We start from the raw sequence: 19,083 nt of genomic DNA, 5'->3' as shown, positions 1-19,083 counted from the left end.
TTGGTATATTTTTGTTTGGTATTTTTGACTCAGCTGACACGCAGAGCTGCCAACAGTATGCAATTCATAGGTGTCAAGTGTTTGAAGACATTTTTGACAAATGAATGCATCGGCAACAAAAAAATAAATGCACAGCAAACTATATCAATATTATAAAAAAATATTATTTATTAGTTTAGTTTAGCTGTTGTGCTGTAATTGCTGCGTCAAGCAGCTGGCGCGTCTGCACTCGCTGCCGCTTGACAACCCTATGTGCGACGAATACTTTTCAATGCGCATAAAAAAAGAGAAGAACGCAGAGTTTGTACAACAACGAAATTTTGCTGAAGAGCAGCGCAGGCAATTTCGGAAACGAATCTCATATTTTAGGCTTAGTTTAGTTACAAATTGCATTTTAATTCTAAGCGACGGGAAACGACTCGGAATTACGCGAAGCTTACGCAGTGTTAATAAATGAAAACTATGAAAAACTACAAAATCAAAAAGAAACAACTTCCGCAGACGTCAGCAGCAGCCGCAGTCGCCGTCGTTGAAGGCAAAGCAGCGCTCCAGCAGCAGCATCAGCAGTTTTAATAGGCGGAGAGCGTTAAAAGTGAGAGAGAAAGAAAGAGAGCGAAAAAAAAATTAAAAGAAACGTTAAAACAAATGCAAAATAAAATTCTGATTGTAATAATTTGTGATTGATTTGCGACGCGAAAACAGAGACGCGTTTCATTTGTTGTCCCGTTGTCATGCATTTTGTCACACAACAGCGGCAGCAGCAACAACAACAACAACAGCACCAGCAGCAACACCAACAAAAATCATCATCCAATTCATCGTTAGCATCCACAACAACATCCACATCGGCCGGCACACGCTTTGTGTCGCTCTGTAAATCTTCCAGTCAAGGTGCTTTGCCCAAAACCTTGGCCACCGCTCACAGTCTCTTTCGGCAGTCTTCACTCCAGCAACAACAACAACAGCAGCAGCAGAAACACCAAAATCAAAAGCACAAACGCACAGCGAGTCTCAACCTGCCCATGTAAGTGTGACCCACAGCAATCGAAACATGTTTGTGTTCTACTTTTTTTACTTGAACTACTTTTACATACTACTACAATCTTACCTACATTCATATATGTATAACGTATTATATACTTTTGGTGTAGGTTTGCATGCTCCTAATTTGCATGTGATGTATGTTTTTTCTATATACTCATGTAGTACATAAAATACATTTCCAATTTACATTCTATTAACTCTCGTAATCATAGACTACGACTTATCAGCTCTAATGGCAAAGAGATAATCCTACAAAACTCTCAGTGCATTGCCTTTTTCCCCTCTGTCGTCCTATATACAGTATAGCCTACTTATTTTTATAGGTATTTTCAGTTCAAACTGGCTTTCGACTCCCAATTCTTTTAACTATTATACGAGGGTTCGAACAAAAGTTTGTAGAGTTTGTTGATTTTAAGACAGACTACTTTTTCAATAAAAAAACTTCAAATTTCATTAAGTTCCATTAAAATGTAAACTGAAAAACGCAAAACTTTAATCCTCGATGTACTCAGAATATAATAAGCTGGACTTAAGTGCCTTGACCTTATATTAAATATTGCAGCTAAATCTGTTATACACAAAGAAGTCCAAATGACGCACAAAAAGATGAAGCTTAAAAATAAATACAAAGAAAAATATTTTCGATTTTTACTTCCGGTCAACTTACCACCGAACTTTTGTTGAGCACCTCGTATATTGAAGTTTACAATGTTATCATAATTCCCCTGAGGATCTGCATATTCCTATTTCTTTATTTCTAAGTTTATGCTATGACAAATACCACATAGAGCTCTGGTTAAGAAAAAAACCAGGTTTCCATTTCGTGGAAACGTTCAGTTCTTTGTTAGTACTCAACGTGGAGTAATACTATAAAAACAAGATATGTGAGTACGTGTTTACAGGTTTTATAATACAAAAGTAATAGCAGCAGGTTAAGAAATCGGTAGAAAGGTTTCATTTATATTTCCTTAGAAATATACACTTTATAAAGTTCAAATATATAGATTCAAGTTAAGGAAATTTATTTGAGTTTACATAAATTTTGGAAATTGGATTTTAAAGATTGTTAAATGATAAAAAAAATAATCTAGCAATACTATAAATTGAAATTAAATGAGAAAATAGTTAAAAATATTATAAAAAAAAATAGAGAGACCACAACTCTTTCAAATCATGGGATTCATTGAAGTTCTTATTGTATAAGTTTGCGGTTGAAATTCTTCTATTTTTATGGAAAAACTAATGTTTTAAGTTATGGTAAAAGAAGTATGATATATGATATTTTTATTCTGCGAAATTTACAATAACAATACGCGAATAAAAATGTACAATTCCAATTGGCAGATTGGGTTATATTTTTGATAGTAAAGTTTCATAGAAATCTGGGAAAAAACGAAAAAAAACATGTACATACATATGGGAAGTGGTTAAAGATTTTATTTGTTGTTTTTGTATATCTTTGTTTACTATATTGCAATGTGATAAGGAATATTGTATTTTTTGTATAATTCACAAATTTTGTGGGGAGTTTCCAGCTGCTGCTTCTTCCTTTTTGTAACAATTTGAAGGATTGCGCAACAGTTGCGCTTTTGGTATTTTGTTGCTTGGCATTTTTATGGTAAACTTTTTGCTGAAGCGTATTAATAAAAACCTCCATTGCCGACGCAATACTCGCAACACACACAGTAGCAGCAACAACACTAATAAATTGTTGTTGTTGCTGCGTTGTTTATTTAGCCGGGTCTGTCGGGTTGTTCAGTTGTTCAGTTGTTCGCTGGTTCTCTCGCACATTTTGCGCCCGCTTTTTCTCGAGTGCAAATTCAAACGTCGCGCTGAAATGACGTCTCCGTCTCCATCGCCATCGCGTGTGTCTCTTGTTTTGAGCAGAAAGAAATAACAAAATAGAGCAGCAAAATTAATTAAATAATTAACAAACAGTTTTTCGGTTGTGCTGCTCTTCTCTCTGCTCTTCTTCGCTCCGGCATAATAAGCATATTTAATATTATTAATGGCATTTGCCAAATGTGCTAAAAATAAAAACCAACAAAAAAAAAAAAACACCTTTTATTTTCCATTTCGTTTTGGTTCGCTTGGGTTTGCCGTGTATTTAAACGCGTTTCGTCATCATTTTTCCAATGATGACATACTTTTAGTGCTCAGTCGAGAATGACCTACAACAACAACAACAACGCGTACAGCAACAACGACAACAGCTGGAACAACAATAGGAAATAATAAACTGGCTATAAAGCGCAGACAACAATAATAAAAACAAAATGTAATACAAACTTTTTTTCTTTCTTATTTTTGTTATTGATTTTTCGCATAGAGAATAACTGGTTTAGTTGGGCTTCTTTATAGACCAGATGGGTGGAGGAAGGGAGGTCGACTAACGGTTAGTTTAGCTATTTCAACTATTACCCCCGAGTGGCAATTGCCACTGCCGCGTCATTGAGTCAATTAACTTGATTTCTAGCCATTATTTTCTATTATATTGTACAATAAGTTAATTATAATTGTTGTGTTGTACTTTGCGCGCATGTTGCATTGCCTTAGAGACACGCCTCAAAAACAATAACTTATCCGCCCCTCAAAACAATTCTAACATTACTAAAAGTTCATAGTTCATCATATATTATATAGTTGCTTAGTTGGCTGTGACTCGAGTTGCTTTGTCTTAATTCGCATGTGCCGCTAGTTTTTGCTGTTAATGTGTATACAATGTTCTTATCTGTACAATCAGTTGAGTTGAGTACCTCTTGGTTTTTATTATTTCCATACCCTGTACTTAATGGGACAACGCAAGAGGTGTTTAGCATAACACAAATATTAAGTGTACAACAGAAGTTCCAAGTATCGAATATGGAAGCAAAGATTTTTTTTTCTTTTTATTTATGAACTGTAAGGCAAACTTCTTTTTTCGAACACATAAATTTGTCTTATTTATTTGATAATAATATTTGTTTTCTTTATAAAATGCAAGAAACTCTTTTTTTAACATAAATTTGATTTCTTTATTTGTTTTCTTATGATGTGTAAGATAATTTTTCGTAATCATACAGTTGATTTATTTATTTGATCTCAAAACATATTTTCTTTATGAAGTGTAAGACAATCTTTTATTATTTGAAATTTGTTTTATTTATTTGATAATAATATTTAAATTCTTGATAACTTTTTTTGACAACACAAATTTTCTTTATTTATTTGATAATAATATTTGTTTTCTTTATGAAGTGTAAGAGAAATTTCTTTATATTCTGAAACTACAAATTTCATTCATTTATTAAATATTATTTTTGAATATGATTGAAAGTGTTAGGAAAAATCTATATTCCATAATTAGGTAAGGGAAATATATAAAGTATACAACAGAAGTTTTAAGTACCGCGAATATGCAATTTTTTTAAGAAAAAGATTTCTCTAAATTTTATACAATAATATTTGTTTTCGTTACGAAGTGTAAGACAAACTTTTTTTTTTCGAAAACACAAATTTGATTCATTTACTTAATAACAATTTTTTTATTATGATCTTAAGTGTTAGGAAAATTCTTTATTCCATAATTATGTAGAATATCAAATATTTCTATATTAATTTTCTTAGGCGAAGTGTTCTTTAAACTTTAAATAATAAAACAAACTCTTCATTTCACATTTAGAATAGTATATCAGCTGTTTCTATATCAACTCTGTTAATTACAGCGCATCAAAATGCCGCACAAACTAATTGACAATCTTCTCCCTTGTTTTTCGCAACATGTTGATGATAATTTGATGCTTAGTCAAACAAAATTATCATTATGAGCTGATGTTCCCCCCAACTTCCCATTCTCGGCCCCGATTTGTTTTCGTTTGTTTGTTTGTTTGTTGTTGCTCAACAAATACATATTTCAATAGTTTATGAACTTGAACTGTGGCAACTGATAAGGTCGTTTCATTTTGCTCTTTTTCCTCTCCCATCACAATTTGCATATAAACTGATGATGACAGTTGATTGAACGAAAGGGGAACTTTAACCACAAACTACTAGAAATACAATATTGTGAAGCAAACTACGTATTGTAGTTGTCACAAGCTTTTCTTTGTTTTTTTAGTAGTCTCTACTATGACTCAGTTGAGTTATCATCATATAAATTTTGCAGTCGAGTTATCATCTAATACAGGTGCTTATCTAAATTGTTTGCCAAACGATGCAACAATGGCAATTAAACAGACAAAACAATTACGGAAACTGCCAACAACAACCACAAAAAAATAACACTTTTTTTTTGTTATCAGCAACACGAGAGAATAGTTTGCTTTCCGGCTAAAAAGTGTAGGGTGTGATTATAAACAAATGCTTTAACAATTATCAGTTATTAATTAGACCTACAGGGCTGTGAAGTGTTTCACTGAATATGTATTTCCAATTAAATAGTAAAGTGTCAATTTACTTTATTCAATAACTAAACAAAGTTGTTGGGCGATTAATAAATTAATTGATAGTTGTCAAAACTAAATTTTTGGGTAACTAAGATAAGATAACATAACAAGTTTTATTGGCAATCGCTAATTCATTGTAGAGACACTATTAGTTTTCTCACCAAGCAGTTTCATTATTTCCCGCATTTAAAAATGAATAATGGACTTTTTTTTTTGCGAAAATTGTAAATCCCAGTATAAAGCAGATTTTCATTGTCAATTACATTCGATAAGTGTTCATTCTTTTGTTAAATTGTTCCAACAAGTTTTTACTAAATCATAAAAAAGTAAGAAAGCTACTTTTGAGATACCCGCTACACGTTTTAAATAAAACCATATTCTTCAAATATACTGAAAATGTACCGCAAAAATATTAATCGATACTAGTCGAACAAACTCGTCTGTGAGATATCCGATACCCCTATTTTGAATAAAACTGTATTCTATAAATATACCAAAAATATACCACAACAATACTAAACGATACTAGTCGAGCAAATTCGACTGTGGTATACCCGCAACCCCCCATTTTTAATAAAACCGTAATCTACAAATATACCAAAAATATACCACAAAATATACCAAAGGTTATATTTGGTATATCGATATTGTACTACATTTTTAATAAAAGCAAAACAGTTAAGTATTCATCTTAATAATACCAACAATTGAACAAAAAATTCTTTTGACAAATGCACTATGCATAATATAACATGATCTAATATGAATAATTGCCCATTAACCCACGTGAGAACAATGAATGAATGAACGCCTGAATTCCACAAAACGATCCGTTTAAAGTACTCATATGACGATGCACACAGAGCTGGTTATAGTTATTGAGAGGGCCTCGTTAAAGTGGAGCAGAAAAAGTTTGAAATGGAAAATGGAAATGTAAAACAGCGTTTAATTTGACTGAGTGCAAACTCACTCTTAAAACAACAGCTGAATGAACTGAAAAAAAGTTATATTTGTATTAATAGATTAATAAATGTTTTTGGCATATTTTAAGAGAATTTCCCACACGCTGAATAAATATTCATTTTGAATTTGCCAATTGAATATGGTAAAAAGTTTGACCCCTTTTTAGCCTGCTTTTTCTTTCAGTGCTTTGTTGACAAAGCATTTAAAACCTATTTTATTGTTTGTATATTGCTCTGCTGATCAGTTGAAGAGACATTAAGCTGAAAGGTCTTGGTCACAATTGAGAGTAAATGTGGGAAGCATGAATCTATATCTTATCGCGCTTATCTCTCAGTCTGACTGACTTACTTAGTTATTGCACTGGTACTAGGCACATAAAACAATAAACAATAATAATAATAATATAACGTTGATGTGTGTGAGTGTGCGTGTGTCTTCATTGATTATCTGCGATGCGAGCGAGCGATATGCAATTAGGTTTATTCACCATTTCATTCTCGAGAAGCACTTCAAACGTTAAACAGCTGTGCGATGGGCAAAAAGCGTTTTAAAAAAGAGCCCTACGTGGTTTGGTAAAGTCAACAAGAGAGTTCAGAAAAAGTTCGAGGCTAAAAGCATGTATTCTTTATTTGTTTTGTGTTGTTTTTTATTTGTTTGGTTTGTTCCTCTTTGCCATTTGTTTTTTATTTCCTTGTGCATTTTATTGTAGGATTAAAGATATTGATATAACCACAACACCAACAACAACAACCACTGCATCAGCAGCAACAACTGTAGCAGCAGCAGCAGCAACCATAGCGACTGCAACTGCAACAACTTGTGCTGCAAGCAGCACTGAGCCTGCCAATGCCAATGCCACACTTGCCACAAACATGATTTGTGATGAGCAACAAACGCAACAGCAACAACAACAACACTCGCAGCAGCAGCAGCAACCAACGCAGCAGCAATCAGCAGCTCAGGAGCAACTGCAGCAACAGGATGAACTGGATGAAAAGTCCACACTAATTGCTAGCAATGGCGACAGGTAGGTTGCTCCCTCTCTTTCCCTCTCTCTCACTCTCTCTAACTCTTCAGCTGCTTGTGGATCCATGTTAAGTATACGCCGCATTTACTTTGTATCAACTTTTACTTATGCATGACTTTCTTGCTGTACTTTTTGCCTGCCTCATACACATTTAGACTCGCCAAGTTTTGCTATCAAGAACTTTACTCACGCTCTTTGTTTTTTTTATAATTCTTTTTTAGGCGCGATTCCATCACCGAGGAGATCACAATTACCACAACCACAACAAACAGCAAACTATTGACTATTCAGGAAGCCGTTGGCATCGTTGAGCACAGCAACATTTCCATTTCCACATCCACATCCTTGTCTTCGATACAACAAACTTCCGCTGTCGTCGCCGCAACAACACTAACAACACCAGCAACAACAACTGCAGCAGGAACAACAGCAACAGCAGCTTCTTCCGTTGCTGCCACCGAAGTGACAGCAACTGCTCTTCAGCGTCGTGAATCTGTCAGCAGCAACCACAGCAATGGCAGTCACAACCTAGCAACTGTTGCAGCCAACAGCAACAACAACAACAGCAACGGCAGCAACACAGTTGCTTCTCAGCCCACGCCTAGCATAAATATTATTCAATCGGAGTCGAGGAGCGATCTTCAACAGCCTTTGCAATCGCAGAGCGTCGATTCCAACGGCTCGGGTGCCGCTCAGGCTGGCAGCTCCTGCACTGACAGTCCCAGCAGTCGAAAGAGTTCGACCAGCTCCAAGGGCAAGCCTGCCAAGTTATCCACCTCGAGCAGTGGACGCGATGAGGTGAGTGTGAAAGAACAGGATTCAATAATTAATAAGAACCTTGAAGGAACTTTGCTTGAGAACTGTTAACTTTTTTAAGAATTTTATAGTATGTTGTGAAACTTTTTCAGGATTATAGTTTCTTTTTATATAATATTTTCCCTTAAAAAACAAACATTCGTTTTAGCTGAGATATTTTTTTTCCTTTGAAAATAAAAAGTTTAAGTTGCCATACTTTTTTTCTCTCCAAAGTTTCCCTGAAAAAAATCATTCTTTCTAGTTGCGATACCTTTTAAAGTGTTCATAAATCAAAGTTTTTTAAAGGAACTCTTAAAGAATTTACTACTTAGTTGTAATACTTTTAAAAGGCTTATAGAGATTCGCTTAAAAAAAATCATTACTATTTAGTCAAATCACTTTTCAAAAGTTTCATAAATAGAAGTTCATTAAAGGATCACAATTAGCTATCTTAAAGAATTTACTAGTTTAGATGCCCTTTAAAAAATATTAATAATATTTAGTCGTCGTACGTTTTAAACGTTTCATAAATAGAAGTTCCTTTAAGGAACACCATTAGACTATCTTAAAGAAATAATACTAGTACTTTATCAAAGATAGAACTTTCTCATTATATCGTAGATGCAATTTAAAAAAGAAATTACTTTTTAGTAGGCTACACTTATGTTTCCAACATCTTAATAAAAATAATCTTTAATCATATAATTTTTTTTAAGATTTGTAGCTTCCATTTAAAATAAAAAGTTTTGCTAAGTTACACTTCAATAGTGCCATATTTGTGAAAGTTCATTGAGCTAAATTCCTCATAATCACAATAATCAAAACTTGCAGCTTAAGTCATAAGCTTTAAATACAGCAGCTTTAAACGCTGAGCTTTTTCTACGATTGTGATACTCAATATAGCTTTTCAAGGCATGTTTAAAAGTTTCGCCTCAAAATGTTTGTTATTAGTCAACAAAAACAATTAATTTTTGTTTATTCTTTGGCGCTCAATTCAGCTTTTGCTCTCCCTCTCGCTGTGTCTATTTCTCGCTATCTATCTTCCACTCTTGTCTGTTGTGAAAGCTCACAAGCTTTCATTATTTATGGTTGCTGTTTCATTAGCACGTCACAGGTCACAACCAAATGCGAAATGTGTTAAATGCGGCAATAATAAACATTAGAGACAGATGCTTTCAGTCTGCTGATAATGTATCGAGCGACAAACAGCTCGTTGATGGATATCTCGTGGATCATTTCGTGAATAAAATGCGGAGAAAAAACAGCCGTCGCTTTAGTGTAGACTTATCGAGTTGACAAACTAAATGATCCGGTTTCTTTTTTTTTTTTTGTGAGCTGTCGGAGGCCGCGGCACTGATTAGAATTACCCTACAATGTTGACACACGAAACGGGGGCAAGAATATAGCTAAGAGAGTGTGATAGGCTAGTGAATACCACGTAATTTAGTGTGCGTAATATTAAACGAAGTCCGCTCAATAAAAAACTGTGAAACGTATGTTTATATATAAATAATTTTTATGATAATAAAATTCATACAAATTATAAATAAATAGTATAAAGATATTATACATATTCATTATATTTAGAAGTTAATATTTTAATAGAAGAGAATTAACTATCTAAAAATCAACACTTTGCAAATCTAATTGTCATCTAATTGTCATACCCACTGTTAGACACTTCAGGGCTGCAGGGTATCGTAGAAAATAAAAAAGCAAAAGCTCCATGGCTGCCACCAAAACTTATTGGTCGAAGCTTTGGCACCGATTGATAACGTTCCTGATATTGTGAATTTGTCATGTTGCCATTAGTTTTTTGTTTTTTCCCCCGTTTTTTTTGGCTCTCTTGGCGTTGCGAATCCAAGCGAACAAGACGCGATTCAGTGGCCAAAAAGTTGTCGAACGCATCACATAGATTATACAACACGCGCTCTACAAATATATATATAAATACCAACAACAAATAAAATAATAATAAAGCAGCAAAAGCAAAAAATATTGCCGATAAACTGCTCGTAAAACGTGTTTGTCTTGGCCACAAAAAATATCAATTGATAAGCAGCCACTAACCACCTGTTGAGACCCTCACAAACAATTCCAACGAATTTTTGTATGAATCAGTACTTGAGTTTCATGAGTAATAAATAATTTAATGATATCCCCTAACAATTGCAGGATGCGCAGAGCAAACTAAGTGAACCGGGTGCAATAACTGAGAGTCATTTTGTGAGAGGAGAAACACACGTGAGCAGCAGCTCGACATCGAACGAGAAGCCAGCCAAAGGCACATCACGTCTCTCAGAGCGGGCCAAAAAGAAGTCGTGGTATAACGTCATCTATCCCAATTACAAGTCACGTGCCGAGGACTTTAAGAAACTCTTCAAAGAGGTGCCCAACGATGAGCGCCTGATTGTCGGTGAGTTTTTGTCTATTTTCGAAGTTTGGAGGTGTGAAAGACGAAAGTCAATAGAAATTGGTTTTTTTGTTTACCAACTATGACTTGCTAAATGCTTTTGTAATTCTCGAAAGGTTCGATTCCAATTTGAGTTTTATAAAGTCAATTCAATAATGATATTCTCAACTCGTTTTTGCGTTGTAATTAAATATGATTGAAATTGTATTTTTGATTTATGGCTTGATGTAATGATGTCATATCAAACTAATCTTATCACAGTCAAGTTGCTTTGCATTGAGTTTATCTATGTAACTCTTTTAGAAGCTTAATCCACAATTGGTAGAATCGATAGTTGGTTATTTATGAACACTCCATTTAGTTGCATAGATAAACACAGATAAAAAATGGGCAACTCAATATGAGTAGCAAAAAGTACAGTGAGAAATGTTCCTAGACAAGTTTGCAGAATAAAATCTGTTTGCTTAAACAAAATTGACTTTAACATGTCTTAACACCTCTATACTTCGAATAAACTCCTTAAGAACACCTCAACTAATTGAATTTCCCTTATTTTGCAGACTATTCGTGTGCACTGCAGCGAGACATCTTGGTGCAGGGACGTTTGTACGTGTCACAGAACTACGTTTGCTTCCATGCGAACATCTTTACCTGGGAGACGTATGTGAGCATCAAATGGAAGGATGTGACAGCCATCACGAAGGAGAAAACAGCGCTGGTAATACCGAATGCCATCTCCATATCGACAGTTTCGAAGGAGAAATTCTTTTTTTGCGACATTCGCATCGCGTGACAAGTCATTTTTGATGCTCTTTCGCGTCTGGCAAAACACGTTGATGAACAAACAGTTTTCACCCCAAGAGATTTGGCGTTATGTGCACAATTGCTACGGCGAAGAATTGGGTCTAACCACGGACGACGAGGACTACATTGATCCCACACTGGACTCGGATGATAAGGAAACGGATGTAGATTTTCAAACAGCCATCGACGATCTTGGTGGCGAACAAAGCAACTCGAATCAGAGCATTAATCAGACATCGTCGCAGCCACAGCAGCAGCAGAGTGGAAATAGCAGCGCAAGCAGCGGTGGGGGAAACGCAACCACACGCAAATCGAAAACGAAATACTTTTTCAATTCAAGCAAATCGTCCAATCTGAATTCGTCGGCCAACGCCTCGGCCAGTGGGTCGGACAATAAGGCGAGCGACAGCACGCGCAAATCCAATAAAAAAGATGAAGGCCAATGCCAAGGAGCTGACGCTCAGTTCGGTGAAGGCCGCCGAGCAAACGGTTGCCGTCACACTCAGTGTGCCAGCCAGCAGCAGCAACAGCAACAACACTGGTGGCAACAATCCATCCATTAGCAACAGCAATGGTACCCCAACAACAGCAACAACAACAGCAGCCAGCACAACAACTACAACAACCTCCACGGCCAGTGGCGGAGTTGCTAGTGGTTCAGTTGGAGCAACTACTTCGGATCGCAAGAGCAGCGACAAAGCCAGCAGCCATGGCTCAGCAGCAAATGTCTCAGAGGCCAGTCATTGCTTAGAATCCAAACGCAAAGTTGTCAAGAATCAGCGACTTCGCGATGTGGACTGCAAAAACGATGAGGCAGGTCCCACAGACGTCTCAGATTCCTCCGATTCTGAGGAGAACAGTGTACCGTAAGTGAAAGTTAAATCAAATTAAAGTTTCAATTGTTTAATTGTTGATATATGTTTATTATATACTACTTATTAATTCATTAGACATTTTCTACGTTACATTTTATTTTATATATTATTTATACACTTTTTCTGTATAATTTTAAAAACCAAAAACAACTATATCTCGCTTAGCGACCACATTGTTAGTACCAAATTTGTGTTAGCGGCATATTTTCTTATTTAACGTCATATGTAGAAAACTTAAGTGCAGAAAATAATACCAAATACTAATGTTAAACTACTAATGCTTTACATAATTCCTTTAAGTTATACACAAATTTATTTATGGTTCTAGTTGAGGCCGTTAAGCGAGATAAGCAAGTATTTAACATTCCTCTGAATTGTTTTTGGTGCTTAATTTGCGGAAGTGCTTTTATAATTGCTTATCTTAATTCTAAGCAATTGTGTTTGGAAATTCATTTTAAGAAACATAATTTTAGGTTGAAATAAAGAATACTATTATACTTTATATTCTGTTTCTAAAACTGCATTTATAACGTATTTTAATAAGACATATTTACAAACTTAAATTTAATTGAAACTAAAAATGATTTATTGACAATTTAATATGAATATAATTTGCACTTGTCGAGTTACCTTTATTTTTACTTATATTTTCTTTTCACACTTTTATTTTAATTTAAAATCTACCTCTTGCCTATTTTAATCTACGGGAAACACTTTTATGGTAGATTAGTTTCTTTTGCCGTAATCAATTTAAATTAAAAGCATTTCCTATCTTTGTTTTTGCAGCTTTGTGCCCAGCACGGAATGTACTTCGACACACGAGGGACGTCAAATTGTGCACGCAATTCTGCCCATTCGTGTGGATACGCTGTTCAATTTCCTGTTCTCGAAATCGAAATTCCTCACCGACTTCCATGAGATGCGCAAATCCACGGATCTCATAATGGGCGAGTGGCAAAAGAATGAAGAGGGCCAGAACGTTCGACTGGTCAATGTGACTGTGCAATTGGCCGCATCCGTGGGTCCCAAGACCTCAAAGGTGAGTGCAATTGAAAATATATTTTAAAGTGCTTGATTGCGTCAAGTTTATAAAAATAAGAAAGCTACATTCGAGCACACTTGACTATGAGATACTCGCCACACATTTTGAGTAAGAGCAAGACAGTGCGGTATTATTCAAAAATACACAAATACCACAAAAATACTTAAATTATATATAAGGCTAAATTTGGTATATTAATATATCACTTCATTCAAAATGTACTAAATACCAAGGTATGTCGATGGATATATTTGGTATATTGATACGGCACTACATTTGAAATATACAACAAATGCTAAAAATATATCGAATGCTAAATTTGGCATATTGATATACTACTACATTTAAAATACCCTAAATTATATAATATGCCAAAGGCAATATTTACTATTTTAATATAGTACTACGTTCCAAATATACTAATTACTAAAATATACCTATATATAATACTAATTCAATTATACTAATTCAATAAAAGTAAAACAATGCAGTATTATTCTTACAAAATAACAAATTAATATACCATACTGAAAGCTAAACTTTGTACTACGTTGAAAATATTATAAATTCTAAAAGTCTATAATTGGTATATTGATATAGTACTACATTCAAAATAAAACATACCAGCTTGTCGGTCAAATCTGCAAAGATATTCTTGAGGTTAAGCTCATTATTCTGCATTACTAAGCAACATTTATTAATTATTATTATTTCTATTTCAGGTCACGGAATACCAAACGATGCGGGAGTGCAGCAAACCGGGAGAATTGTACTCCATTGATGTGAACAGCGTCAATGCGGGCATTCCCTATGCCGATAGCTTTAGCGTGCTCATTCACTTCTGCCTGGCGCGGTAACTAGTTAATGATTAATGTCAAAATTCCCATATTAATTGAATTACTTTTGCATTTGCAGCACCGTGGATGATCATACGATGCTGTCGATACATGCACAAATCAAGTACAAGAAATCGATTTGGGGCGTTGTCAAGGGTTTCATTGAGAAGAACACTTGGGCGGGCATCGAGGATTTCTTCTGCGCTCAGCTGTCTGCGTTGCAGAGCGAGACGTGCATACCGCCGGCGAAGGGGAAGGGACGCCGCCCCAGACGTGGTAAGCATATCGAAAATAATAGTTTAAGCAACAGCAACATACAGAAACCAAACAACAACAAGTACAAGACAAGTAACAACGAAAAGCAACAAATGAGCAATGCAACAACAATTACAACAAAAACTGAAATTGAAAGCAAAACCAAAACCAAAACCCAAAATACGTTAACAAATAGTATAAAAAATACAATTACAAATACACTGTCAATGCCAAATGCCATTGCTATTGCTTCTTCTAACCACACAAAATGCACGCACCATCCACAACAACAACAACAACAACAACAACTTGAACAATTACCATGTCAAATGTAAACAACAACAAAAGCTACAAAACAACACACACAGGCCTAAATCAACTGCAATTGGTTACATCAGCAACAACAACCACGACATCAACAATAACAACAACAGCCACAACAATGTTAACAGCAACAGCAACCACCACAACAACAACTACAACAACAGCAAGCAGCACGGACAATGACAACAGTAGACGCTCGACTTGTCATCACTCACAACATCAACATCTACGTCCGCATCGACATCATCATCATCATCATCATCATCATCACCGTCATCATCATCATTCACAGCACCATCAAACTGTTCCTCGTCTTCATCATCATCATCAAGAAGAAGAAGAAGAAAAATCTACTCATCATCCACCACTCCAACCTCATCATCATCATCATCATGATCATGATCATGGCGAGCAGCAAGTGCAGCAGCATCTTCAGCAACAGCGACAACAACATTCAAGTGTCGACTCTCATCCGCAGCATCGTAAGGCCAAATTGCACACATGTCCAGAAGGTATATTGGCGATTAACAATCTCTCGATCAGTTCAGTTATGATGTTGGCAGTTGAATGCCATTTAATGCTATGTACAGACTAGCAGATACCCTTTACTTAACCTTTTTCGACTAAAGTGCGCCTGCCAATTTATGTTTTATGTTTTGTTCAAATTTGTTGCCGGCATTGAAAGTGTAGTTAAGAGTGTTAAATACTATTTGAAAAGTAACTCAGTATATTGAAAGTTCTTTAGTATTGAACAATATTTTAGTTTGAGATTATTAAGCGATTTTTTTGAGTGGAGTATAAAAGGAGAAAACATACTATCGAAAAACTAGTGTCTAAATAGTAACTATATTGCAGGCTGCTTGCTATATTACTTTAAAGTATTGGGAAAATCAAGAGGCTCTCTTAATTCTATAATTTTTAACTATTTAATAAGAAAGATAGTAATTGGAATTGAAAGGTTTATCAAAGGAAATTATTTATACCATAAATTTAGTAGAATTTGATGCAGTATTCGTTTGTCTCAAAGCAGCAACTTGTTCAGACTATTTTCACAACTTATAAGTAACTATTTCTAATTCAGAATGTATTTATTTTGAGTACCCACTTAATAATGTAATTGTAATTAATTCGTAAATACTAAAAAGTATTTTACTTAGAATTTATATTGTAATATTGAGATTGCTATAACTTCTGAGAAGTGCTTTACTTTGAGAGCATTGTAATATTGAGATTAATGTAAATACTAAACAGTATTTCTCCTTAAGATTGATTAGAATTTAAAGGTTAAAGAAATAGAATATTACAAAAAACTAGTGTTTAAACAGTATCGCAGTATATTGCAACTTGTTGAGTATATGGCTTTAAAGTATACATATTTCGAGTATCGTATACTGAATAATATTTCACTTTGAGATTATTGTGAGCATTTTCAGAATAGCATTAAAAAGTGAAAGGAAAAGACAATCGTAAAGAGCAAGTATATAAAAAGTAACTATTGCGGATAGTTTAGTATATCGTTGTAAAGTAGTGACTAAATAGTAAACTCCGTATATTGCAGGTTGTTCAGTATATCGTAAAGTGTATTAAGCAAAACAAGAAGGTCTAATAATTTCACAATTTGTATCTAACCAACTTTATAGTAACTATGCAATCTGGTTAAAAAGTTCTAAGCTGTAACTGAAGATTTTCTTAAAGCACAACAAAGTTGAGAAAGAAATGGCAATAGAAATTTTTGTCAGTTAGCAACTTAACCCGCAAAATTGGCTGTCTCATCGTTTGTTTAAAGCGCTTATTGTTTAATGTTTTCATTATTTTTACTGTAATTGTTGAAATTGTTGAGAAACATTTGCTCGCTCGTATTTGATTTATGCATTTAACTGTTGTGTTGTGTTGTTTTGGTTGCCTTCGCTGCATTGCATTGCGCACATTTACAATTGATTTATGTTTTTATCGTTTTTTAATTGAATCATTTATTCTTTGGCGCCTTTCCCCATGTGCTGCAACTCGTTGCAGGTACCGCCACACAAATACGTCCCTCGGAGGAAGCAAACAGCGGCAACCAGGCACAAGTTGGCAAAACCGAAACACTGGAAAAATGGGACACCAAATTGCTATCGGGCACAGCACACGGCCAACATGCTGCTGCTGGTGGCCATCATTTGGCTGCTGGCATTGGTGTTGCTGGTGGGGCAATCGGTATTGGTGGTGGTGGTGGTGTTGGTGGCGATAAGCAGCATCAACAGCTCCAGCAGCAACAGTTGGCGGCACAACAGCAGCAACAACAATTGCTGCTGGCTGCCGGGGGCCAGATGCAGGATAAATTTCGATACAAGGGCTTATCATTGTTTGTTATATTGTTGATGTGCTTGCTGCTGGCATTAAATGTGATATTATTACTTAAGCTCTGGAAGCTGGAGGAACACATTGATGTGGATCTCAGTCGGCGTGCCCGCATGCCCAGCTTGGCAGCTCTCAAGTGAGTAAAGATAATGATTTTCAAATTGTATATCAATGCTAATTATTCTATTCTATAATGACAGAGAATTACCGAATACGAATCAAGATTGGCTGGAGCTGTTGCGTCAGCAGGAACTGTCGCATGAATCGGAGCTACGCAAATGGCATCAGGTGCTCCAAACGGCGATTGAGCTGCTGAAAAAGGTGAGCGTCGTGTGCGAAAAGATCTACAATGATGGCGAGCTACGTCAGAGCATCGAGTCGATGCACACCGAATTCTAAGCATCTAATTAAAAGAGAGACAACAAATTAATTGTAATTCATATTCATAGCAGAGATCAAAGTAAACCAAAATCTAAAGAAATTGTTTCTTAACTTTAAGTACACTTTTTATATTTTCGTTTTATAATTTTGATATGTTTTCTAATGTTTATTTTCTGTTGTTTGTTTTGTTTCAGACTGAAAAGACTTTGGCCGAAGTCATGATACCCTAGCAGCCCCTTTCAGCACAACTCTCCCCCCTCTCTCCACCCAACTAATTAATTCCACACACAAAAGGCCCAAAATTTAGTTACTTTTGGTTTCTTGCGGCTTCGTGATCTTGTGTTAAAAACAAAGCCACCAAAAAGCTGAAATTGAATTTCACAATTAAAAAAAATAGTCACAAAAATAATGAAAAAGAGCGAGAGAATTATTTGTGTTATCGTTTAAGTAGCTTTGATTTTAGTTTCGTGTAATTTAATGAATTTAATTCTCTTTTTACAACAATTTTAGTTAGCTAGCTCTTAAAATTGTTTTTAGTCGCTGCATTTATGTTTATCGTTTTGCAAAGTATTTCACACACACACACATAAACACTAACAACAAGATTAACAAAATATGCGCCTTGAATTTTTGTTTTAAAAAATTCATTTAAAAAATGTATAAATAAAAATATATAAAGAGAAAAACAATTCCATGTCTGATGAGCGCAAAAGTCGATTTTTGTAAATTTGATATAAATTATACCAATAAATAAATTATAATAACAAAATTTACACAAAGAAAAACAAAACAAATTATAAAAAACCAATAATATTTATGTACAATATTTTTGTAAAACTTACCAATCCAAACTGCAAAATGTGAGCAATGTTTTTTACGACGATATTTTTTGTTGTTTATCTTTTTTGTAACACCTCTTAACTCCTTTTTGGCGCCCGTTTACAGTCAACCATAAAAAAAGATGAATAAGAAACAAAAACTATTAAATATAAATGCTAAGCAAAAACACAATTGATTGATACCGATGTCATACTATATAGAGATATATACCATACTATATATATATATATGTGTACATGTACTACATTATTATAATAGAGGAAAGAAAGTATTGTTAGTTTGTAGTTGTTGCATTTTAATGGAAATCCCAAGAAACTGAATTGAATTGTTGGTAAAAACGCAAAAAAAACCCATTCACACAAATAATGCAAAATATGCGAGATCACAAAACATATTCAAACATTCACATCATATGCATGCTATATACATATTGGAAAAGTCGTGAAATCGAAGCGTCAAATTATAATTGAGCCGTTGCAAATTGGCCTCAAAAAAGCAAAAAAAAAGAAAATGAAAACATTCTGTCACAATTTATATGTGTAGAGCAACAACATTGTTAAGCTGCTGTAATAAAAAGATTCTAATTTATTATATAAAACAGAAAAATAAAAACCCCGATTATGTAATTATAAAAAAAAAAACAAGCGTAATTTCGAAGCGTCGAATTTTGGAATATACAATATAAAAACTGTTGTATATATGATTTCTGGGAGTTCGGTA

At 34.7% G+C, this 19,083-nt stretch overlaps 1 protein-coding gene across 1 annotated transcript; it reads left to right on the top strand.

Annotated features, from left to right (window-relative positions):
- Window positions 1-194: 194 nt before the first annotated feature.
- LOC132783409 (streptococcal hemagglutinin) lies at window positions 195-18,771 on the top strand. The gene is given in 13 exon segments (XM_060788549.1): window positions 195-1,024; window positions 7,141-7,458; window positions 7,680-8,256; window positions 10,429-10,669; window positions 11,227-11,432; window positions 11,434-11,895; window positions 11,897-12,336; window positions 13,132-13,384; window positions 14,110-14,240; window positions 14,303-14,499; window positions 16,816-17,278; window positions 17,343-17,463; window positions 17,718-18,771. Coding segments are annotated over 13 exon segments (3,738 nt in total). The 5' UTR covers window positions 195-731; the 3' UTR covers window positions 17,754-18,771.
- The last annotated feature ends 312 nt before the right edge of the window (window positions 18,772-19,083 follow it).

The sequence above is a fragment of the Drosophila nasuta genome, chromosome 2L (assembly GCF_023558535.2).
Source record: "Drosophila nasuta strain 15112-1781.00 chromosome 2L, ASM2355853v1, whole genome shotgun sequence".
In the NCBI taxonomy this organism is placed as follows: domain Eukaryota; kingdom Metazoa; phylum Arthropoda; class Insecta; order Diptera; family Drosophilidae; genus Drosophila; species Drosophila nasuta.
Note: the sequence above shows the minus strand (reverse complement) of the source record. Positions and strands in the feature narration are given on the sequence as shown.